This window comes from Pteropus vampyrus, unplaced genomic scaffold (genome assembly GCF_000151845.1).
Source record: "Pteropus vampyrus isolate Shadow unplaced genomic scaffold, Pvam_2.0 Scaffold36, whole genome shotgun sequence".
NCBI classification, from domain to species: domain Eukaryota; kingdom Metazoa; phylum Chordata; class Mammalia; order Chiroptera; family Pteropodidae; genus Pteropus; species Pteropus vampyrus.
In genome coordinates, this window is record NW_011888817.1 from 5384345 (window position 1) to 5409247 (window position 24903).

Below are 24903 nucleotides of genomic sequence, written 5' to 3' on the forward strand. Positions count from 1 at the left end.
ACATCTAGATGCTTATGCGTTTGAATTACCAGCCACACTATTGAAGCAACAGTTTTGGTGTTGAACATGGTCATGGCATTGTATAGCAGCACCATCCTCTCCCAACTGCAAGGCCTTTGTCCTGATTTTCTACACCATAGAGTATATAGTCATTGCTCCACACCTGACCTGTCCCTTGGATCTTGAGTAGTACCACACTTAGTAGTAAATAGTTTACAAGATAATGTCACAAACTGGTGGTATTTTCATTTCACATGTGATAAAATCAAGGTTCTGAGGAAGATTAAATGACTTGCCCAATGGTTACAAGGTCTATATCATTACTTTTTCATAGTAACTGTTTTCCTATGTGGCATATAGACCTGTATGCTTGGGTTTATGTTCATATTGGCCCGAGGCCACAAAAGCTTCAGGTTAATGAGATGCTCTTTATTTTGTAGCCATCCAGTCCTATGGATCAGATGGGCAAGATGAGACCTCAGCCATATGGTGGAACTAACCCATACTCGCAACAACAGGGACCTCCATCAGGACCGCAGCAAGGACATGGGTACCCAGGACAGCCATATGGGTCCCAGACCCCACAGCGGTACCCTATGACCATGCAGGGCCGGGCACAGAATACCATGGGCGGCCTCTCTTATGCACAGCAGGTGACTCTGATTACCTTAAGCCTTAATCTGTCTGCAATCTGGTCTTGAGCTATAGAATCAGAATGTGCTTTGGCTTCTGAACCTCTTGAAAGGATAGGCCAACTGACTTAGTTAGTTACAGCATTCTGCTTACAAGGCCAAGATTGTAGGCACCATCCCAGGTGTGCTCGAAGGAAAACTAACTGGTCCCTGGCCACAGGTTGTACATATCTTGTCTTTGACCTGGCTGGCCTGCTTGTACTCATGAGTGGTAATCTCTGGAGGTGGTGGAAAGAAAGGCAGTGGCTGAGCACCTGTCTACTGCTAGCAAGAAAAACCATTCATAACATGTACCCTGGGGACGGAAGAGGCCTTTCACCTTTCTCAAAGCTTTCAACATATAGCTGTCTGGTTCAAAATGAATGTTTAGGAGGAACTGGTGGTAGAAGAAAAAGGGAAAATTGAACAGTGAAGGTGTTAACAGTGCCATTACAAATGTTAAGATTTCCCTCCTTTTGTTTGGCCATCTGCACCATTATCTTTTTATTGTCATTTTTTGTTTTGATAGCTTTTTCTACCATTTATATTTAGTGATATTCATATTGATAATGGTGAGGGACAAATATAAAACCTAAATTTACTTTAAAACTTTTAAGCAAAATATGCCTTTAAATATAAAAGATGGAATACTGTCACTTTTTTGTCAATCAGAAAATGGAGAGATGGGGTGGATATTGTTGCTGATGTTTTTTTGTTATTGTTGTTTAGTTTTTGCCTACTTAACAAATGTATTTCCAGTGCCTAGGACAGTGCCTGGTACAAGTAAGCAAGTAGGCTCTCAAATATTTTTGAATGAGGATTAAATGAAAAAGAGAACCAGAATAGCTTAGTGATTTGCACACTGTCTGGATTACTAAACCCTAGATTTTCAGTTGGCTGAGCCAAGCTGCTGTTGACTATTCATTGTGACTAGGATATAGATTCCTAGTGCTTATAAAAACAGTCTAGGCTGTGATTAAAAAAAAAAAAAAAAAAAAAGAGTAGGCTCATTGGTGAAAACAGCTGCTCTTGAACTTTTACGAGTTGCCCAGATATTAAATATTATAAATTTTCTGTGGATGAATGCAGTCTACTTGTAAACAAACCAACTAGTAACCCAGCTTGGCTCTCCTTCCTGGCTCAGTGTAGACAAGGATGGTAGAAAAACCTTCGGCTTTCCAAGTGTAAGGCTTGGCTTGCCTACTTTCTATACCCATCCTCAGGGCATAGCTTTTGACAGAATATCTCACCTTTCTTCATCCAGAAGAGTCACTGCTTAAAAGTATCCTTTCCTTTCCTACAGATTCCTCCTTATGGACAACAAGGCCCCAGCGGATATGGTCAGCAGGGCCAGACTCCATATTACAACCAGCAAAGTCCTCACCCCCAGCAGCAGCAGCCACCCTACTCCCAGCAACCACCATCCCAGACCCCTCATGCCCAACCTTCATATCAGCAGCAGCAACAGTCTCAGCCACCACAGCTCCAGTCCGCTCAGCCTCCATATTCCCAGCAGCCATCACAGCCTCCACATCAACAGTCTCCAACTCCGTACCCCTCTCAGCAGTCTACAACCCAGCAGCATCCCCAGAGCCAGCCCCCCTACTCACAGCCACAGGCGCAGTCTCCCTACCAGCAGCAGCAACCTCAGCAGCCAGCATCCTCGACGCTCTCCCAGCAGGCTGCATACCCTCAGCCCCAGTCTCAGCAGTCACAGCAAACTGCCTATTCCCAGCAACGCTTCCCTCCACCACAGGTAAGATGCTTCTGCCTCTTTCCCTTCCCTACATGTGACCACAGACAGCTTGGTGGTTGGTGTCATAAGAACTTTGCCATACAAATTGGTTCTCTAAAGTGCACTTAAAAACCAATTAAATTCTAGGTAAACATGCTAACTAGATTGATCGAACTAATAAAGATATAACCTTAACTGCATAAAAACCTGTAGCTCTCTTTACTGATAAAGAAATAGGGTAATGGAAAGTTGCATAGACAGATAAATTGAAGATAATAGGACTAATTTTTTTTTTTTTAACTAGCATTCAGAACTTGAGCATCCAAGTAAGTTTGGTCTTTTTTTTTTTTTTTTTTTTTTAAGCAATCATTTTAGGAGGCTGTACTGTACATTCGTTCTGGCTGCCATATCATTCTGCTAGTGCTCAAAATATTTTAGATCCCTTCAGGCTATTCTCAGTGGTGGCAAATCCTTTTATTTTTTGAGGGTGGATATGATTTTTGGAAATAGCTAAAATTCATTTGTAGCCATGTCTGTGAACAAGGTAGATGATGAAGGCTAAAAATAACAATTTGGGCTTTATTCTTTAAAGAACAAAAAGAGGAGAAATGACTGAATGATGACACAGATCCACTAAAGATTTTGTGCATTGGTGGCATTGTTGGAAAAATATCTCATCCCAAGGTGATGTCTTTGAAGGAAATGATAGTCATTTTAATGCAAAGGTTTTAGCATGAGTTTTCTGTTGTTTTTTAAATCAACTGGTCTCATTCCTTGATAGGTATAACTTGTAGTTACACAGACTTTAGCATTTAACCCCAAGGAGTGATAGATAATAAATGGTCAATAGTGTCGTGAGAAAGAGTCATATCCACTGTAGACATTCTTTCTGGAGATCCACACCTTGTATTTTTCTGCCTTCAGATGATATTGTGCACAATTGGGCAGTTCATTGCACCCAGCTTCCCCTATGTGAGAGAGTCCTGTAGCCCTTTCACCATGAATAAAGTTCGCCTGGTTTAGGCCTTCACAGCTTTTGTTTTTCTTGTTTTAGGAGCTATCTCAAGATTCATTTGGGTCTCAGGCATCCTCAACTCCCTCAATGACCTCCAGTAAAGGAGGGCAAGAAGATATGAACTTGAGTCTTCAGTCAAGACCCTCAAGCTTGCCTGTGAGTATTCCTGCCACCCTCCACAAGATGATGGGGGCAGAGAGGAAAGCAAAGAAAACCGGTTTCTGATTGGATGTTTTGATGATATTAAGCTAAATGAACAATGAGCTAGTCCTTGAATCCAGGTTCAACTTTCTGAATAGGAATTTATGGACTGACCTTGTAGAGTGACTGTTTTGACTTCCTTCCTAGGAAGTAGGTTTGTGATCTCTGTTTAGAGTTTTGTTTTGTTTTGTTTTCGTTTTTAAATCTTGGGCTTACAGGCATGGACCTGGGTGAGGGATAGAGAAGAATGGAGATGTTGGAAGAAGCACTATCTACTCTCCATCAAAGTTAAGAGAAGTCTGTGGGTTTCTTTGTTTACCTTACTATCAAGGGCTTAGGTTTTAGGTTTTTGTCTTAGTGTTTAGCGAAGAGAGGCAGTCTCTGGGATACATTCAGCATGGATCATCACACTGAGCATGGGCAGAATAAAAGCAGTTTTTCTGGTGGGTGTTTTGTGTGAATAGGTGCTTTTGTCTAGTAGAGTGCTTGCTGCCCAGATGCTTGATTAGTGTGTATGGAATGGACTGACTGTATCCTGAGGAAGGCGGTATAGTCTGTTGATTAAGAGCTTGGGCTCTAGAGTTAGATCTTCTGGGTCTGCATTTTGACACTGCCACTAACTCTGAGCCTTGAGCAAGTCGCTTAACCTCCCCATGCCTTAGTTTTCACATCTGTAAAATGAACCTAAAAGTACCCACCTCATGGGGGTTATTATTAACATTTAAGAGGTTAATATAGAGAGGGTACTGGTACATTGTAGGCATTTCATAAATTTTACTTATTACCATCATCATCTCCCAGGGCATAAGCACTGTACTTGATACTTGAAAGGCAGTTTGCACCAACTATTTAATAGTAGGCTGGTTTGGGAACATTTTTACTCTTAGTCTTAGCTCTGCCACTACATGTGGCAAGTCACTCAGATTCTGAAAATTAATCTCCTGGGCACATGAATAAGATGAGCTGCTCTGAAATCTAGTAAGACAGTAGGTAGCAAACCCTCCATTACAAATCCTGTTTCAGTTAGGAAGTAGAAATTCATCCACACATGCATAGGCAAGAGTCTTAAAATTGTGATTGTGCTTGGAATTGAAAGCTGTCTCTTTAGTTCTTCTCACTTGGGAGAAAATGGTTTCTGGATCTTTAAGGAATAGGTAGGAGGCAGAAACTTTCTTCGTCATGAAGCCTCTCCTAGTTTCTCCTTAAAATCTCTGAGCCATAACCTTCGTAGAGCAAGGGCTGTGGAGTCCCTCTACACCTGTTATGGCTTCGCAGCCAGGATGAATAGCCACAGTCAGATTGGACTTTTGAGACTGTTGACTTTCTCAGCTGAGAAATTGGGGGAGGAAGTGTCTGAATAAAGTAATTTCCCTTTGTTCCCTTCTCATTAATGTGTGTTGCAATCCTTTTCTGCATGCTGACCTTCACTGGAATGTGCTTTTTAACCTGATTCAGTCAGAAATGTGTGACCACTCCCTCGTCATCTATGGTCTGTGGCTAAATCCGAGTGAGGTGCTATTGTGGCAAGAACCCAAATTGATGGATTTCTGCCAGTGCTATAAGTTGGTAACCCATCAGAAAGTTGTTGCTTCCTACTAGTGACCCTTTGACAGAACTATAGTTGGTATTTTTTAGTCTTGAGAAGCCTAGCATACAAACACATTACATGTTTTCTAAGGGCTTGAGAGCCTTGTACTATTGGATTTAAAAGCTTCTGATTTGACCTACTGAAGTGAAGATGCTGGCAGCTTCTTGGACCCAAGGGAGGGTTGTTCCTGGGCCGCCTATCACAAGGAGCATTCCCAAGTTCAGGCTTCTACTATAGATTCATCCAAATGGGTCATTTGCTCTGTGGTAGAAGCTCCATGTGGGAGGTCAGCTGGCTAGATTATTGGCATCTTGTTTGTTGAATTGCTTTTTATCCTTTTGCTGCTTGGACCAAGAAACAAAAGGTGATTTTTCTTTGAAATTTTGGTTTGATGCCAGATTCGCCTAGCCAGGCTGGGAAACAGATACTTCTGAAGAGAGAAGAAGTCAAGATTCCCTACAAAGGGCCCTCTCCTTTTTTGAGCAGCTCTGTAAAAGGATCCTGAGGTTTGCCTGTGTATTCCTTCTCTCAAACACGGACTTGTGTTTGGCTCTAGAGCAGGTGCTAGGCTGACTAGAGGGCGGGTCCTCCAGTTTCCACATCCCCCTCTTCATTCATTCATTCATTCATTCACCTTACCACTTAGCCCTAAATGCATTGCGAGACCCTTGATTTAAAGACTCTGTATGGTTTCTGATCCTGATTATTACAAAAATTAGATTTTGAAGAGTTTTTGCTCAACTATTAATGCCAAACTATTTAGCCGCTATTATCCTGATTATGTTATACCTCTATTTAAAATCTCTCAATTATTTTTCATTAATCTTGGAATAAAATCTTAAATCCTTAATATTACCTAGGCTGTTCTCCCCTCCTCCCCTGCCCCTACTGCTCCACTTTCTGACTCACTAGGCCAGGAGTGAGACCTGAGAATTTGCATTTCTAACAGATTCCTTGATGCTGCTAGGAATGGCACTTTGAGAACCTCTAGTTCATCCTTTTTTGCTTTCTGCTTTGCCCTCAGCTTTCTGTTTCTCTAAGGCCCCATGCTTTTTTTCTACTTCTAGACCTTTGCACACACTTTTCTCTTTGCCCAGTATACTTTTCCTTTGAACCACTCCAGTTCATATTTCAGAATACATCTTCAAAATCATTTCCTCATAAAACTCCTTCCTCAATAATAGCTTAAGTTACTTCTATGATGCCTTCACTGACTAAAGGCAATTTTTATTTTATTAAAACCTGCAATATTTAAGACATATAAAAAAGTACAAAGAATAATTCAGTGTCTGAGTACTCATGTTTAGAAACCAAATCTTGCTGACATAGGTGAAAACACCTTATATAGCCCTCTGGGCTCACATATCTTTAGACCCAGAGAAGCACTCTCTTATATGTGAGGTTTCTTTGCTCCATATTGCCAGAGGATTTTACTGACACTTCCACTTACGTGGGTCTCTTCTACAAGATGGTAAGCTCCTGGAGAGCAGATACTATATTATTTGCTGCTGTACCCCCAACACCTGTCACATGACTCTCAAGACCAGCGGTTCTCTACCTTGGCTGCATGTTATAATTACCTAGGGAGAGAATGATTTTTAAAATCAACAACCAGGGTTTACAAAGTTCTGATTGGTTTGATTTGGGGTGGGGCTTGGGCTTTGGTATGTTAGAAGCTGTCCCTGGTGATTCTGATTTGCAGCCCCGGCAAAGATTCACTAGTCCAAACTATGTCAGGTTCCTTTGCTATAATAGACTATCTTAATACCCATGCTTTTTATCAATGCTTATCTCAAGTGTAATTTCACATTATTTAATGCAAGCTCAGTGAGGGCTTACTTGCTCTGTCTTGCTCATTGCCAGTGTAGTGCCTGGTATCTAGTAGGCTCTGACTCATTGAACTAATGAACCTGAGCAGTATTCATTACATTACTCATCTAGAAAGTTTTTCTGATGGGACAGCATGACCATATTACTAGATTGTCATTTTCACTGCTAGGGCAAGGCAGATATCACAGACTGTTATGGGAAGGCCTAAACTCCATTTTAGGATAGATTGATTTATTTGTACTTCCTAACAGTGGCTTAGGAAAAAGTCAAGATTAGGATTTGACATCTATCTTGTAAAACAGCTACCACTATACCTTATAACTTCTTGTAAGGGATGGGTGAGCAAATCTCCAGGTGTTTCATTAACTCTTTAATTTTCTTTCTTTTGGGGCAAAATCTCTAAGGGACTCTGAAAATTGGTATATGATTTCATTATCATAGTCATTTTTTGAGAATGACCTGGAGTTGCATCTTTAAAAGCTTCTATTTAAGTGAGTCTTCCAAGTCAAGTGTATGGTTTTCATAGAAAAATGAATGCTTCCCAAATTTTCCTACTGAGGCACATTTGTAAACTTACATTTTAGCCTTAAAAGTATACCTAGGATAGGGTTTCCATTCAGTGGTAGAAAATGGATATAGGAGTGAAAGTCCTGATCTGGAGAGGTCAGCTAAATTTGTGTTTCTCAAACTTTAGCATGTGTTAAAAATCATCTGGAGATTAATTAAAACATACTGACCTCTAGGCAGAGAGATTCTGACTCAGTAGATGTGTGCTGGGACACAGGAATTTCCAGCAAGGTCTCAGGTGGTGCTGAAGTTGTGGATACCATATTTGAATAACAGTGAGATTAGGTAGTCCTTTGAAAAGGGAAGCAAAAAATTACCAGACTAGGAAGCCAGTGGTAACTTAAATAATGGTAGTGACTTGCACCATAGTTTGTCTCTTGATGATCTGGAGGAAAGACTGTCGGTTGAAAATGATGGAAAGAAGAGACTTGAGAGAGAACGACGACCTGCAGCTGCGGCCTCAGTGCAGTTTATTCTTGAGTTAAGGCATCCTTTGCACTGTCAGCATCTCCCTGGGAGACTTCTTCTCTGGCGACCATTACTGTATCCCTTCCATAAGTTGGTCACCAAATCCTAGTCTACCTCAGTAATAGCTTTTGAATCTGCTTTCCTCCGTCCTTCCCCACTGCCTTTTTTTCAGGCCCCTGTTATCTCTCACCTCGTGTTGTGCCACAGTCTCCTGACTGTTGTTTCTTTTCCTTCTGAGTCTGTCCTCAACATAATTACCAGAGTGATCATCTTAAAACATCAAACCTGGCAATTAACTTTACTGCTTTAAAAGCCCTCGCTACCTGTTGCCTATAGGTTTAAGTTCAAGGGTGACATACAAGTTCTTTTGTAATCTGGAGGATGAGGATATTTAAAAAAAAATTTTTTGAGTGGGTAGGCTCCCTGTCCTTGGAGTAAAGCTTTGTGTACTGTTTGCTGTGGATGTTATATAGAATGCAAGTAGGCTTTAGACAAGGGTTGGACTTTGGTGACTTCTGAGGTAACCTGAACCCTTAAATCTGTGCTTTTGAACATGACATGGTCGCTACTCTCAAGGATCCTCCTCTGTTTCATTAGTGAAATAAATAGAAGAATGTGCACCTGAATGTTACAGAGTGCTATCAGAGTTTGATGAAGTCAGTGATCCATTTATGTATAAATAGTTGAGGGAAGACATGGCAGAAATTTAAGAGTGAGCTATGTATGGATGTACTTGGGTGGTTGGAAGGGAGAAGTACAGCCTGAACAGAGGCCAAGTGGGGGTGGAGTGCAATATAGATGATGTTTGGGGGGCTGGTCAGGATCAAGCTTCTTGGAGTGGGGAGTGACAGGCAGGAAAACTAGATCATGGGTTAGGGCCCTGATGGGCTGACAATAGCAAGGCATTTGGATTTGATCTTACAACATGATAAAACTAATGTTTTACAAAAACAACCTATTGTTGTGTACTATGGTTTGAAAAGGGGGAGAGTCTGAAAGGGGATATGTTAAACCGTTGAAATACTTCTGGCAAGATATATGGAGTTCTACACCTCTGTCTCATTTGCATAGCTACATAGTCCTAGTCATGAGATGTGCAGGAAAGAATCTACAAAACTGAGTATAAGTAGACTCTATCAGGTAGAAAATTTAATAATCTTGATTGGCTGGTGGGGAAAAGAGAGAAATCTCATTGACAGAAATAGAAAGATAAATAGGAAGACTCATTTTCGAGAAGTTCCCTTTAGTGAGATATCTAAAAACAAATGTTTAGTTACTAGTTAGATATAGGAGACTGAAATTTGAGTCAAGAGTTGAGTCCGAATAGAGCTTGAGAGTTGTCTGTATAGTAGTTAATAGTTAAACCATGAAATGCGCAAGCCTCCCAGGCCATGGAGTATGGAGAGATGAGCCAGATGGAGGCCTGGGACAATGCCTGCAGTTACCATGTAGAAGCACTCCAGCATATAGGTGGAGAGATTGAAGGAGGACCAGGATTGTGTCATGTTTTTGGAAACCAAGCAAGGGAAGAATATAGCCACATCAGATTTATATTTCAAGAAATATAAAGTTGGGTTTTCATGAAGCAGGTTACTGGAATCCTTCTTAGGTAAAGAGAGAACCTGATTTCTGAGGACTGGAGGAAATGAAACAGCAAGGGAAAGGTGTCAAGATTAAAAGCACTCTTGAAAGGCATTGTAGGAGGAGGCAGCTGAGTCGGCCCAAATGCCTTCAGCTTCATTGCAATACCTGCATATGTATAAGGCAGGTAGATAGCAGGGTGAAGATGATGGCAGAATATTAGAGTATAAATGGGTGCATCTTTCAGGAGTCAGGAGAGAAAGGAATCAAGGCCACTCACTGAGTTATAAGGCAGGAATCCCCAACCCTTGGCCCACAGACCGATATTGGTCCATGGCCCGTTAGGAACCGGGCCACACAGCAGGATGTGAGCGGCGGGCTGGTGAGCGAGTGAAGCTTCATCTGTTTGCAGCAACTCCCAGTGCTAGGAGCACCGGTCCCTGGTGCAAAAAAAGGTTGGGGACCACTCTTATAAGGGACACTATGAACTTAACTGAAAAAGTCCTAGAGGCTGCTGTTGAAGATCTAGATCATACTTATTTCCTCTGTTTGGTAGGAGTAGAGGTTATTGATGCCAGGAGTGAGGTGGAGAACAAGATTAAGATTTTTAATGTCTGTTAAATTATAGATATTCTTTTATGACTTTGTTTTCCAAGCCCTTCTTTAGATTTCGCTTAAAACATAGTAGCTAATAGCAGTGTTTTACTACTGTGATGTTCTCAGACCCTGAGAGTTTGGGTTACAGGGATCTGGAAAGTGGAAATGAGAGAGAACTATGTTGTTCCTGTAGAATCTGAATCTTAGAGGGCAGGAGTGAGGCCAGGAAAGGAGCTACAGACTACATCAATCCTCCTAGAAGGGCAGGAATTGAAATGTACTGAGTAATCACTCCTGTTTTACATAAGAAGAAACTATAAGGGTCAGAACCAGGATTTGAATCTAGTTCTGTCTGATATCAGATACTTCCTGTAGCCTCCCACCTAGCAGAAGAAAGAGTTGGTCCATTGATCTTCTCTTCATGTTTAGCCAAAAGCCTCAACCTCTTTGCTATTTAGCATTTAATTAGACTTGTCCTAAAAGGAGTTTAAATGGATTTCCATTTCACTTTTGTTTTCCCAGATCTCCTTGTGATGGAGACACAGATGAGTTGTGAAAAGGGCAGCTGAGGGATAAGAAGAGATGGGAAAGAGAAGAAGGCTAGATCCATAGGACAGGCCTGCTAGAGGAACTAACCAACTAGGAAATTACCCCAAACAATGGAAAGTTGACAAGAGTTTGGTTCTTTCGTTTCTCTTGTGTTGGATGGGAACAAGCCCTGTTCTGTGCCTTTCTTAGAACACAGTGTCCTCAGGCTAACTTTAATCAGTTATATCCATGTTCTGAAAAAAATGTGGTCCATTATCTAGTAGCACAGACATCACCTGTGAGCTTGCTAGAAAAGCAGATTCTCGGGCCCCACCCCAGCTTTATAGAATCCAACACTGTTAGCAAGATCCCCAGGTGATCATTTGTCTAAGAATTTAGAAGCAAGAACTTAGACCCTGAGAGCTGAGTGTAAAGTTTTCAAATCTGGGGACTTTGGAATGCAATTAATTTTATCGACTATGTCTAGTAAAGTTTAAATAATCTCTGAGTGTGGGGGAATGGGATTGGGAGACCACCATCAGTTGTATTTTGAGTGGTTTGGGGACCCTTGCATACCATTCCCACAGTCCAGACCCCATTGCGTGGCCATCCACATCTCCAGCCACACAGGTATACCTTAAGCTCCTTCAACTCCTGGTCCTTCCTGCTATTTTCTTTTCCTTAAGTTGTCATTGTGGATTATCCTCCCTTCACTCCCTGTCCCAGCCAATTCTCTTTTTTAATGCCCAGAAAACTTCTACTTTGGCTTCAAAACCTAGCTGAAATAAATACCTTCTCTTGGGACTCCTTCCCCATTTTCTTCAAACAGTTTCTTCATGGTGGCATTATGCTGGTACCTCTGCTTGAGAACTTAGGTCTGTATCTGACACCTGCATCAGGGAGATACTCAGTAAACGTTTGTTGAGTAGCACCTAGGTTCTTGTTACCTACCTGAGCTTGAGGGCTAGTTTTTTGCGGGGAGTGACAAATTTTTTTCTTTTTTTCTTTTTTTTTTTAACATCTACAGCTCTTGGTATTCTTAGGTGGTCTCCCATCCAAGTACTAACCAGACCAGGCCTGACCCTGCTTAACTTTGGAGATCAGACAAGATTGGGCACATTCAGGGTGGCATGGCCGTAGACACAAATCTTTAAAAGGCTTAAAAAATGAGAATGTTTGAAGGATTTTAATTTTATACCGTTGTGTTCTTTTTCATCACATTTCATCATAATGAATGAGGCAAGGCCAATGGTTTTTGCCTAGGTTTTTGATAGCTTATTTTCAAAGAATATCAGAAATGCCACAAGCAGTTTTGGAACCCAGAGAAGCTAGGCTGTTCTGAGGTTGATGACTTGTTTTCTTTATATCTGACTGTGTATCTGTGCTAGTTCCCCTTGAATTATAGCCCAGATGCTCTAACAAAGTCTGCAAAAGGAAAAGAGGAAATCCCCACCTCCTTCTGTCATATCTGCCCAGACTGCTCAGAGCAGCATGTACCCTCTGCAAGTAGCCATCCCTTCTCTAGAAAGCTGGTTCTCTGGCAGGGCTAGCCAATCCGCTTTTCCACCTTAGTCATGCTACTCTGGCCCTGATACTGCCTGGTGCCTGCTGGAGCCTGTGCTGCTTGCAGCAGATTATTGTATGCTTGTTCCTGGGCCCATTTCCTGTTTCTATTCTAGTAACTGGTGGCTCAGCTCTGCTTCCTGCTTATGTGTCTCACACAGATTCCTCTTGCTGGAACCTTTTGTTTTCTTCGGAACAACTTCACTCTGAATACTTATTAAACTCTTACCTCTGGTGTGAGAGCGCCTGGGGTCAGTTACCTACTGAGGACTGGGAAGCACCTATCCCTCCCCAAGCATACCACATGGATTTGACCTTGTTTTTTAGTTTGTCCCAAACCCTGTTATAGGAAGCTAGTGGTTGCCAAAAATTGGTATAAGAGGATAAGCTGGGATTTTGTGCAAGCTAAACTTACGTTCACTCATTAGCTGCACAGGGCTGTCAGGACTGGTGTGCCCTGCTTCTTCTGCACCTGGAGCTTATAAACACATATTTCCTGCTGCTGAGGAAATCACTTGGTACTCTTTCTAGCCCAACTCTCTCTGAAGCCCAGGTAATACTTATTTTGGATTGGGCAGGTAATGCTATCCTCAGCAGAGTAAAAGCTTTTAGAGAAAATAGGAATGAAAAGGAAAGCTTGTGCTGACTCAACCTTCCATCTTGTGTGAGCAGTTCAACCTCCTCACAGCTTAGAGTAGGAGGGAGAAGGTACAGGGAAATTGTAAAAAGGGAAGGAGTGAAGGTGGTTGTCCTGGACAAATGTTCTAAGGCTCCTTCATTTTGCCTATTTTCCCCCAGAAGACACTGGCTTAGCAGAGAATATACTTTATGAATAATTGTGTTCTCTTTCCTTCACAACCACTTTTTTGGGATCATCTGATAATACTGTGTCAAATAGGGCGGTTTCTATACTGAACCCTAGGCCTACATATATTTAATAGAGAGGGATTTAATATCGGAAATTGGGCTTATAAAACTGTTAGAAGGATTGAGGGAGCAGCCTCTAGGCTTGTCCTTAAGAAACGGAACTTAGACCTAGATTTGACTCACCAGGGAAACTCCTACTTGTGAGCCACTATCAGGTTGATTGCCCTAGACCTGCTATCCAGGGATCTGTAAGCTGGAATCAAGAAGCATCCAGAATCATCACCCAGTTAACTGGAAGATGAAACCAAAATGCTCCTGCAGAAACAAGTGAAGGAGACAGAAGTATGGTCTCTGCCATACTTTGATCTAATCTTGAGGCTGCTTCTAATTAGTAGAACCTGAATTGTATCCAAACCCATCTGCAAAGGATTCTGGGAAATGTAGTTTTCAGCTTTTTAACTACAATTAGGAAAATAATAGACTGGAGACAGCAGGAGCTAGTCCACAGAATATTTACCACACTGACACAAACACCACCTTTCCCTCCTACCCCCCACTTTACATAGGAGGAACCTAAGGCCCTATAAGGGTAAAGGACTTGCCCAAGGCCATTCAATAAATGAGAACATTGAATTCCTTGACTTCTAGGCCAGTGCTTTTACTATTAGGATCAACTCCTATAAACAATCAGCAAAATCATCCATTAAGAATGCCATATTTAGAAAGAAAAAAAAAAAAACTTTTGTCTTCCATATTCTCTTCTCTTTGGAGAAGAAGGAAGGAAGGTATGGAAAGATGTAGGGTTGAGATTTCCTGGCAAAAGTAGTGATACTATAGTTTCTGGATTTAGGTCTACTGTCTAGGAAGATGTAGAAAGCATTTACTTTGGAAGGAAGAAACCCCCAAAACTAAGATTTTTCTGCAATTCCTGAATCAACATATGGATGAATTCAGTTTCCTTGGTGATAATGGCTTTCCTTTACCCATCCCCCTTTCTCTTTCTCTTCTCTTGGTGCTTTTTGCAAAGCTGCCATTGTAGTTCTCCAAAAGACGAACCAAAATCAGAAAGCCAGCCCCAGATATGATTGCCAAGCTATTTCTTGTCTGTTCTTTCAGGAGTGGAGGGTTGAGCTTTTTGAACAATATATGTAAACCAAGTCCTCCTAGCAATGTTATCCTTAATGAAACCACTCTACACCAGAATGAGAATTTGTTCCTCTAAACTTGGTCCAGAGGAGAGGACCCCTAGGTGTGGAACTATGTTAACATACCTGATAAATCAAGCATGGAATTAGCTGTTGTTTTTTTTTTCTTATATTTCTCATGTAATAGTGTTTGATGTTCTACCTGCAAGCTGTGATGAAACTGGTATGTGATCTAGTGTTGTCTCTTTGGGGACCAGTGCTTGATCTCTTGCTCCATTCACTTCTGTGGCCTGAACCTCTTCCACCATCCCTACTTGGTATCAGCATAGAATTGTCTGGTATTGTGACATAATCTCTGATTGCTCTGAGGCAGAACTCACCTCCAAGCTGTTAGCTCACTTCCTTCCCATTTGACCTTTCCCAAGGAAGCTAAAAAACCATGCCTTGTTGAAGATGTGAACTAGGAGTTGAAGGCTGGAGTGAAAGTCAGCAAACCTGTCCCTTAAGGCCAGCCTTGATTGGGAGGAATATTGACTATTGTAAACTGAGATGAGTGAAGGTCATTTCCTGACATTTTGGGGAAGGTAGGAGATAAACCAAATTCCAAATAAAAAAGCCAGTAGGCCTGTGATAGGAAAGACCACTGGCAAGTGTAAATTTAGGGCTTCAAATACCAAACCAAGAAGGTCATCCAATCCAGACCAGACCTTGGTCTAAGCTATATGTTCAGCACAGTGCCAATTTTGCCTTCCTCAGTTATGTACATTATTACATCCTTGCTTGCTTTCTGGTTAATATAATACTGAGGAGCAGCCAGATGAGGTGGAAGCCTAAGGCAATGCCCCTTCTCCTTATACTTCTCATGCCTAGAACTCTGCTTTCTTTTGTGTTCTTTTCCTCTCCCCTTTTTCTGCCCTCCTCGCTCAAGTTCTAGGATTCAAGCTGATGATCATAATGGAACAAGGTCTGTGTGGTTGGCCTTCTTAACAGGGAATGCTTGACTTGGAGAAAGTTTGGGAGTTCCTAACTTCTCTCCCTTCTCTAGCTTTACTGTGTTCATTTCCTGCTGGTATTAGAACAGCCCTATTCCATAAATATGCACTGCTCTTGACTGCTCTAACCCAGGCCCAGCTCTGACCCAATTTCCTTCCTTCCTTCCTTCCTTCCTTCCTTCCTTCCTTCCTTCCTTCCTTCCTTCCTTCCTTCCTTCCTTCCTTCCTTCCTTCCTTCCCTCCTTCCCTCCTTCCCTCCCTCCCTCCCTCCCTCCCTTTTTTTTCATATTTGGAATGAAGTATCTGTTAGTTAGTGACCCTTAAATCACTCTACATTTTTGGTCAAGAGGTGATTTCTGACTTAGAAGACACATCTTTCCTGGACCAAATGAGAAGAAGCCTTTGTAGGGGAGGAGTGTGTGTCAGTAGGCTGGTCAGGTAGGTAACATGGTATTTTGCAGGTTTGGCGGGGACTGTGACAAATGAAAGCAAGGTTTCATCTGATTAGTGCTGTGTAGGAGTTCTAGGATCTTTTTTTTTTTTTTTTTTAACAAGTTAGGAACCTGGGTTTTTAAATGTAAATCTTTTTTTCTTTTTTTATCTTTGAATTATTAGGAGAGATCTATATGGGAGTATTGGTCAAGGGATTACAATGTTCTCTGGAGCCTGTGGATCTGTCCCTGCAGCTTCCTGTGGACTGCCCATGTAGCTTTGGCTCCCTTGGTTGTGGTGCTTAGAATTTCTCTGGGGATGGGGAGCACCATCTATCTATTGCCAACTCTCATTGTGTTTGGTGTTTGTTTTATTGGTTTGGGGAGGGGGAAGTGCAGGAGAGATGTTGAGCAGAAGCACTCAATGTGATTAAACCTCTAGCCGAGCAGATCTGTGGGAGCAGAATATCGACCCCTGGAAAATCAATGGCTGCTGCAGTGGCTGAGCTGCTCTTTGCAGGGGCTCACACCGCAGGAATGCAGGCAGCACAACAGTCTTTCTTCTTCCCCTTTTACACCTCAGCAATACCTTCAGCCTCCACCCAAAGGGTCAGACCCACCTCAAGAGATTTTGCTGGGGTGGATTAGAACAGCAGGTTCTTGTATTTTTGTAATGAGATTGAAATTGCTCCAGCGACACAGAGCCCCACCTCCTGACAGCCTCCTTTACAGCCGTTCCTTCCCTGCACTGCAGTTCTATCAAGAGCTCTTACCCAAGTGGCCATGGCCCATTTGGGGATGTACTTTTCAGTTTTAGATAGCAGAGTCAGTTCCCTTGTTACTAGCACCCAAGTGTCCCTCCCTCAATGTGGAGGTCTAGAGTTAAGGTACAGGGTTAGGGTGGGGCAATGATTAAAGGAAAGAGAGGACTAATAAAGATTGGATCTAAAGAGTATGCTTTTGAGTAGATTATTGATTGAACAACATTATCAAGCATTTAGTGTTTTGGGTTCCTGACATTTTTCTGGTCACTAATAACAGGAGAATATAGCCTGTCCTTGCTCTGGTCCCACAGGCTAGTGGGAAAAGGGCAAATTCAGCACAGTGCCATCAGTCCTGTAACACTGGGCCTAGAGGAGCTTTGGAGAGACTATGGAGGCTTTGCCCTCACAAAGCTTTTCTCATCTTTGAAGTTTCCAAGGCAGAATATGATTTTAGCCTGTAGTTGCTGCACCTGAAGTGCAATGTCAAGCAATTGGTCGTCTACCCATTTCTCCTCTTTGGCTGGGAAATGGGTCACCTTGCTCCGTTCAAAGAGAGCTCTGTTGCCCCATCATTGGAGCCTGGCAGTGGGCAGGGGATTAAAGCTTGCTTGGTTTTTGCCCCCAGAAAAGAGCTTTACCATTTTGTAGTTTGGGAATGGAGCCCCTAAACAAGGCCCACTTATCCTGCAGGTTTGGAAGGGAAAGGTTGCAGGGCTGGGTGAGGAAGAAAGTGTCAGGGTTTGAAATTTCTCGAGATGAGGACACCTCAAAGCCAGGGATGTTTTGGCTCCTGCTCATGCCACTGCCCCCTCCCCCATACCCTTGTGCTTGATAATAGGATTAGAGCACATCTAATATGAATATCAGTAGAGACCTGATACTTCTTACCCTCGTGGAACTTAATTTCCTGCTTGCCTCCTTAAATTCTAAATCACTCTCTCCTCTCTCTCCCCCTTGTACCTGAAGTGCCCTTCTAAATATCCAGAGGTGAGAAAAAATACTATACCCTTTAGTGTAGAAAAAGTAAATTCAAATTAAGAGAGTTAAGATGAAAGGGCTGATTTGAAGTAAATCATGAAAGAAGGTTTAGAAAGCAAGAGTGGTTTATAGGAAGAGTGGCTAAGAAAAAGGAAGCATGTAGACTTGTAGAGTTGGTGGTTTTTAGTCTTCCCTGACAGAGAAGCTAAGTGAGATTAGCCTGTCAGAGTCAGGTAGCTAATTACCCAGCGTGTCTGGAGAGGGGCTGTTGCCTGACCTTGTTTGGAGCACAGTGCCTAGCCTTTGATAGTGGCAAGCTTCCACCTTATGGTAGAAAGAGCGCAGGCTTTGGAATCAGAGGAATATGGGTTTAAACCCCAGTTCTTCTGTGTAATAGCTCTCTGCCCTTTGGCAAGTCATTTAACTTCTGAGCTTCCTGCTTCTTTGTTAAAATGGGGTTGATACCTACATCAGAAGACAACTGTGAGAACTAAATGTGATTCAACCACATACCTTAGAATCGAACTCTTGATAGTCACTTATGTGTGTCAGTTCTTCCCTTCAAGAGGGAGACACAAAGGAACTTACTTTATTCCTCTTTTCAGTGTCCTTTGAATTTGGAGATTTGGTCTCCTAAAGCTTTATTTTTGAATTTTGACATGTGTATATAGGGAATATTCTCTTGGAAGTAAGCCCTGAAAAAGCATTCTAAAGTCAAGAAGAGTTTGACCCTTCTCTACTGTGCATCCCCTCACCAGGCAGCCAGAAAGTACCAGAAAGAAATGATCTATTATCCCCAGAAGAATAGCCTATTGTAGAAAAAGGGAAGAAGGAGTTTGATGAGGGGTTTTGGAAACTTAGGATGAGAGATTAGGAAATAGAGTTCTCGAGCCTTTCCTAGAGCAGTTTATGCTATTCTAAATAGTGAGTATAGTTCAAATAGGAGGTGGTGCTTGATCTTAAGCTAAAATGATGGTCTCAGCCTTCTGCGTCTTTTCTTTCCCCTTCCTTACCACCTGCTTAACCCCTGGCTTAGAAATACCACCAGTAGCAGGAGGCAGCCTATTCTGCATGTTGATTCATTCTTGGCATTTTAGCTGACACTAGCTAGTCTGGTCTCTAGGCAGGATTCCAGTTAATCTGTTGAGCTGAGACCATTCATTGGAAGAACAGTACAGCATTTCTATACTTTGGACCCCCTACCAGTCTGGGGTAGGTCAGATTGCCCTTCCTTCCATTTAGCAAAGACTGAGGAGGAAAAAAAGAGCACCTATGATGAAACTTTATTGTGCTGGATATTTTTAGAAGTGTTTGATAGAGGCAGTCTCTTCTTTACCTGACCGTTGACAACTTTGTTGGTTAAAGAAGGTTTTATGGAAAAACCAGGTCTCCTCAAATTTACGTGCCTTAAGTGGTTCCTATGTAATTGTTTGTCTTACTCTTTTTTCCTTAAAGTTTGTCGAAGCTGTTGCCTCCTTTTAGATTAGAAAACCTAACCCTTGAAGAAGTTAAAACATTTAACTTCTTCAAGGGTTAGGTTTTCTAACCTTGTCTGTGTTCATCAGGATTTCTTCCCATTCTCCAGTGGGAGCAGCCATCCTCCTGCCATGGTCATGGATATATTAGGCTAGAAAAATACTTGACAGATTGCTAGTGCACATTTGGTCATTTCTGGCTGTGCCTTTTCATTCAAGGAGCATCATTTAAGTGAGTATAGATGGCTGAGTTGCAAGGTTCTCACCACTACAAGCATGTGTGTAGGATTTACCTGGCTCTCTTGGTGGGTGGTTTCTCTGCCAGTAGTAGTAGTCAGCATAACTTGGCAAAAGCTCTTCACAACTGAGAGAATACGAGAACTCCATCTGGGGGGTTACAAAAGCTCTTTTCTCAAGGATTCAGCCAAGTTTATAAGAAAAACCTGAATCTGAGCATTGCCATGAGACTGTTCTTTAGATTTTCCTGTTGATCTTATTTAATCTGCTCAGCAAAATGAACTGATGTCATCCTCATGAGGCTCTGTTGGAGGATTGTTTAAACCCCCCTTGTCCAACACTGATCTGGTGTCTTTCGGCTTGAAAATGTACTTCATCAGACAGCTAGTTCATGTTAGAACTTGCAGCCCTTCCTGTGTGAGCACTAGCACTCTTCCCTCCCGCCCCCATCAGTCCCCCCACCCCACCAGTGAGGTATGGATTGTGTGATTTCGGGCATGGTTTTGTTGTGGTGTGAAGAGAAGGTGTTAGCTGCTGAGTTCTGTTTGTCGGCAGAGCCTGACAAACCCATGCTGGCACTTGCTGGGACTGGGCAACCAATCACAGCTGGAACGGTTATCGTCATGGAGTCCCTATGGGCTTCCTCTATCAGGTCACATCCCAAAATAACATTGGGCAGTATTTCAAGTGAAGAAACGAAGGCTTTCGGGGCTGTAGCCAGCCTGGAGTGTGAGATTCTGTGCGAAATAGTTGGACCCACTCCAGCGCTTTTGATCTGCATGGTAGATGAGTGCAATAAAATGCATGAAACACGTTGGAAACACGTGAGGAAATTCTGCCTGGCCCTGCTGCTTCCTTAAAACTGGCAGGGCACTGAGTGGGCTGATCCTCACTTCCCATCTCTCAGCAGGATTATGCTTAGAGGAGAGCAAACTCAGGAGAAGAGCTCTTTCCACTTCAGGGGCAGTGCTGTAATTCTTTCAGCAGTCCTGCTACAAGCTTACCTGTTGGGTACACCCTTTCAGGAGAACTGAGAATGTGAGTCCTGAATTCTAAAGCCCTCCCCGCCCCGCCCACCCCCCAACCTCCGGAGAATTGGGGGCTAGGATTGATTGAACTTTGTCTGTGATAAGTATGTTATGGAAAGCCAAACTTGTTAGGCACATTGAGGTCTGACTCAACAGCCAGACATCCGGCTTTTTGTGGAACAAAAGACCTGAAAAACTGGCTTTTTAGTAGGATAGAAAGCAGAGGTGTGTCCTTTGCAATAGAAGGACATGGAGTTCAGAGCAATATCTGTTTGTGTAGATTTGGGAAGTGGGGGGGTTGGAGTCTTATGCCCTTACGACACCTTCTCATTTCCCAATAAAAACATTTAACTTATGATTAGCCTGGTACCCCTGTGTTTTGTCACATCTCTCATGGCAGGGTATTGCTGCTGGTATTGCATATTTAATATGGCCCTGACTATATGGTGCCAGTATGCCCCAGGTGTGTCACAAACTCAGATTTGTCCAGTCTTCTAATTGTATAAGTGAGGAAACCAAAGCCCAGCTTGTTGCCAGCTCGCACAAGATCGTTAATTGATAAATACCAAGAGCTGGGCCTTGGTCTCCTAACTCAAGAGTATCTTGCGTTTTCCTCAGTCTATATAGTATCATAGCATAATGGAGAGAAATTCTGGTTCTTAATTTTTTTTTAATCAACTACCCCCATGCTGAGCAGTTACCATCTGATGATGAAAATGACAATTTGAGAGATTGGCCGTAAACCAACCAAATCAAAGAGATAAGAAGATTAATGTTACTTCCTTCCCCATTATTTTGTACCTAGGCATTCTAGCCCTCATGGGGCTACTGTTGACAGTGTTTTATTTAACCCTTTTTTCCAAGGAGCTCAGGGCGCTTTACCAAAACCGACAGCTTTACTCAGAGTGCTTCTGTGAAAGAAGCCACCACCTTGACACCACAGATGCCTCCAGGGTCCTAAGAGCTCAGCCCCATTGGCTGCCAGTGTTTCCTTCAGGCTCCTGCAATCGCTTAGCTGGACTAGGACATTCACTTGTGGATCTGTGGGGAGCCTGGTTTTTAACAGAAGTGTGGCTGAAGGAGCATCTGCAGGCCCTGTAGCAGTGGTTACTGGCTTGTTGGCTTTTTTCTTTTTTCCTTTTCCCTCCTCAGTTCCCCAGAAGGTCTCCAAGGATATACACCAAATTGAACAGGGGCTCCTCTGTTGAAGGCAGCAGAAAGAAACAAAGGAGGACTTTGGCTTTATCTATACTATCTGAACTGTATTTATTTTACCATGAGGATGTTCATATTTTACTTGTCTAATTAAAGACAGAAATGTTCAAGACACTTAATTTTTCAAAGCTATTTGAATAGAACCAAGATCTTGCCTTATTAGGTGGACTTTGGTTCCTGTTCTGTTCCAAAATAGACTGACTTCTTTTTCATGTAAACAAGTAGCTTTTGTTACCAGAAGCTGGTGGTTTGATAAAGAATGGACACTGTAGGAAAGAATGTTGAGGGAACCTGCAGGTCCCTAAAACAGAGCATTGGGCTGGGTTTCTGTTACAGACTAGAGCTTAACAAGTGGCTTTTGAGGCCCTTTCTGGCATACATGGCTGGCTCCTCTTGTAATCATGCTGCCTCTTTGAGTTTAATTTCCCTGGCTTCGAGGCCAGGTGTCCCTGGTATAGCTTAGCCCCAAAACATGTGGATGGAATCCTCATCTCTTGGGATGAACCCAAGGCTCTTATAACTCCAGGTACTTTTTAGTCCTTTGAGAGGGAAGAGACCCTTAGGTGTTACCTAGAGAAGGGCTTCCATGCTGGGACTAATTCTAATTGCATTTTTAAAGCATGCTGTGGTGTCCTAGGTCTTCATATAGGAAAGCTGGCATTTTCTGATTTCTCAGCTAACACTGAGAGCTGGACGCAGACACAAATGCACACCTACCTACCTCCCTTGCCTCGGGGCAAGCTTTGTTCCCATAGAACTCAGCGGAAATGCTCCCAGCCTAGTGAAGTAACCAGCTGGTTTGTAGAAGGTCCGACCAACTTAGATACCTAGGGGAGAGCCTAATGCCCTCTGACCTCTAATATTACTGTTAGACTCCAGAGTCTGAGTCACCTTGAACTGATATTTCCAAGGTGAGCTTGTTGTGGAAGTAGGCCATTCAAATCAGGCCCCTTTGGATTTTCTTTCTCTTTTGGATGTCTCTCTTTAAGAGAACTCTTTCCTTAACCATTTGATTATTAGGGTTTTCTCAGACTTGAGCCCATACTCAAAGCTTTCTTCTTGTCTTCAGTGTGCAGTTCCTTCCCAGTCCGAAATTAATATGTGGTATCAAGCCACTGGTATTCTGGTATTGCTAGAGAATAACCATGGGGCGAGGGTGGGGGTGGGTGCATTTCCTGGAGTAATTTTTTTTCCTTTTTTTGGGGGGGGGTGGATTTTTCATATTGAGCCCCTGATTGCTAATCTTGGAGTTTACCAACCCAGAGTGAACTCTCTGCTGATTATTTCAAGACAAATAAAGCCCCCAAATAAATACCAAGTTCTTGTTGAAAAATTTACAGATAGAGAAAAAAAATTTTTTTTTTAGTTGGTAAGCATTTACTCATCGCTATTGTGGGTCAGGTGGTAGAATTAAGTCCGAGACCTTCTTGGCAGTTAAGAATTATCTTTCCTATGCAATATATCCCTTTCCCACCTCCTAACCCTTATATTTTAAAATATGGTAACTTGGAGTAGGTCCTTGTAAATGTAGGTTATAATAATCTGATGGAGAGGAGCTCTGTGATTGTTGCCCAGACTTGTTAACATACTCTTGTGGCTCCTGGTACTATCCTGGCAGCGTTTTGCAAAGCTTCACAATGGGAAAAGAACTAAATTCTTACTGAAGTACTTGTCTCTTACAACTATAGAAGTTGGGACTGGGAAAGAAGATAAAAGTACTAGGTCTGCTTCTGGTGGATAGACCAGAGGTCAGCAAACTGTAGATTGTGAGCCAGTTGTTCTTACAAATAATCAAATGGGTGTGGCTGTGTTCCAGTAAAACTTTATGAATTATCTGTGACTATTTTTGCACTACAATAGCAGAGTCGAGTGGTTGTGATGAAGACTATATGGCCCTCAGAGTCTTCATAAAGTATTTTCTATGTGGCCATTTGTAAGCTATAGTATCATGACTGCATAACATGTGCAGTGTGTTTGCTCTTGGTTGTTAAAGGAAAATGATAATCATGTAAGTAGGATTGTTGGAAGAAGAGTCTGCCTAATATTGCTAATCCATGTCCTTGTGCATATGTTTCAGGATCTGTCTGGATCAATAGACGATCTCCCCATGGGGACAGAAGGAGCTCTGAGCCCTGGAGTGAGCACATCAGGGATTTCCAGCAGCCAAGGAGAGCAGAGTAATCCAGCTCAGTCTCCTTTCTCTCCTCATACCTCCCCTCACCTGCCTGGCATCCGAGGCCCCTCCCCGTCCCCTGTTGGCTCTCCCGCCAGTGTTGCTCAGTCTCGCTCAGGACCACTCTCGCCTGCTGCAGTGCCAGGTACCCCTCAACTGCTGGGGTTTGGGGAGAGGGAAAGGGGACTGGCCCACAACAATAGTAGGGATCTTCAGCCTTCTACTGGCAGAGAGAGCATCTCTGGTTCCTGTCTGCAAAGTTTCCCTTCAGCATTTGAAGAAGGGAGATGGGAGTCCCTAGTTTGGAACTCTCTGTATATGTGATACTAGGTGGTGCTTGGCCTTTCCAGGAGCCATTTCCAGCTCTATTGACCTTCTAGCTAGAATTTCCAGGCTTAGCCATGATGATTGGCTTACTTCTTTCTCTGTCTGGAGCAGGCAACCAGATGCCACCTCGGCCACCCAGTGGCCAGTCGGACAGCATAATGCATCCTTCCATGAACCAATCGAGCATTGCCCAAGATCGAGGTACAAGCCTGGGCTTTGAGAGAGGGGTGGAGGGCTAAGACCGACACTTGATTATCCTGTGCAATAGCTTTTAGAGAACTATATGACCGTGAAACTTAGGACAATCCCAGCAACAATTGTAAAGTTAAGATTAGGCCTGGCCATATTATGACTCCAGTACTGTGTTCCCCCACAGTCATTCTTTGTTTCTCAGTGTTTGTGTTTTGATGAATTTCCCCCTACATACATTGTGCCTAATTTGGTCAGCAAATGCTAAAACTCAGCATCAAGTCTTTACCCTTAAATCCTGCACCATTCGTTTTTTTTTGTCATTGCTGTTTTTCTATTCAGACCTTCGTTTTGTGGAAACAGTTGGCATGATCTGGTTGATGGCTGTGTCACTTAGGAGGGTGCCTAAAGTGGCACAATTATATAGCAAATATGATAGAGACTTCATACAATTAATTGCTAAAGAAAGTATAGATGGCAAAGTCCTGGGATGGGGAGAGCATTTGTTCCCATTGTACTGAGATAGTAACTATGTGGCCACTACTCACAAATAGGTTACATGCAGAGGAACCCTCAGATGCCCCAGTACAGTTCCCCGCAGCCCAGCTCAGCCTTATCTCCGCGTCAGCCTTCTGGAGGACAGATGCACACAGGCATGGGCTCCTACCAGCAGAACTCCATGGGGAGCTATGGTCCCCAGGGGAGTCAGTACGGCCCACAGGGTGAGTATGCTACCCA

The 24903-nt window shown here is 42.7% G+C and overlaps 1 protein-coding gene across 2 annotated transcripts in view; it reads left to right on the plus strand.

The window, feature by feature from the left end:
* The window catches only part of ARID1A (AT-rich interaction domain 1A), a 63030-nt gene that overhangs the window by 23352 nt on the left and 14775 nt on the right, over window positions 1-24903 (plus strand). For both annotated transcript variants that reach the window (XM_011357672.2, XM_011357673.2), the window contains exons 2-7: window positions 441-653; window positions 1975-2427; window positions 3461-3577; window positions 23554-23794; window positions 24088-24177; window positions 24720-24887. In XM_011357672.2, coding sequence (XP_011355974.1) covers window positions 441-653; window positions 1975-2427; window positions 3461-3577; window positions 23554-23794; window positions 24088-24177; window positions 24720-24887 — 1282 coding nt within the window. The remainder of the gene's footprint in view (window positions 1-440; window positions 654-1974; window positions 2428-3460; window positions 3578-23553; window positions 23795-24087; window positions 24178-24719; window positions 24888-24903) is intronic.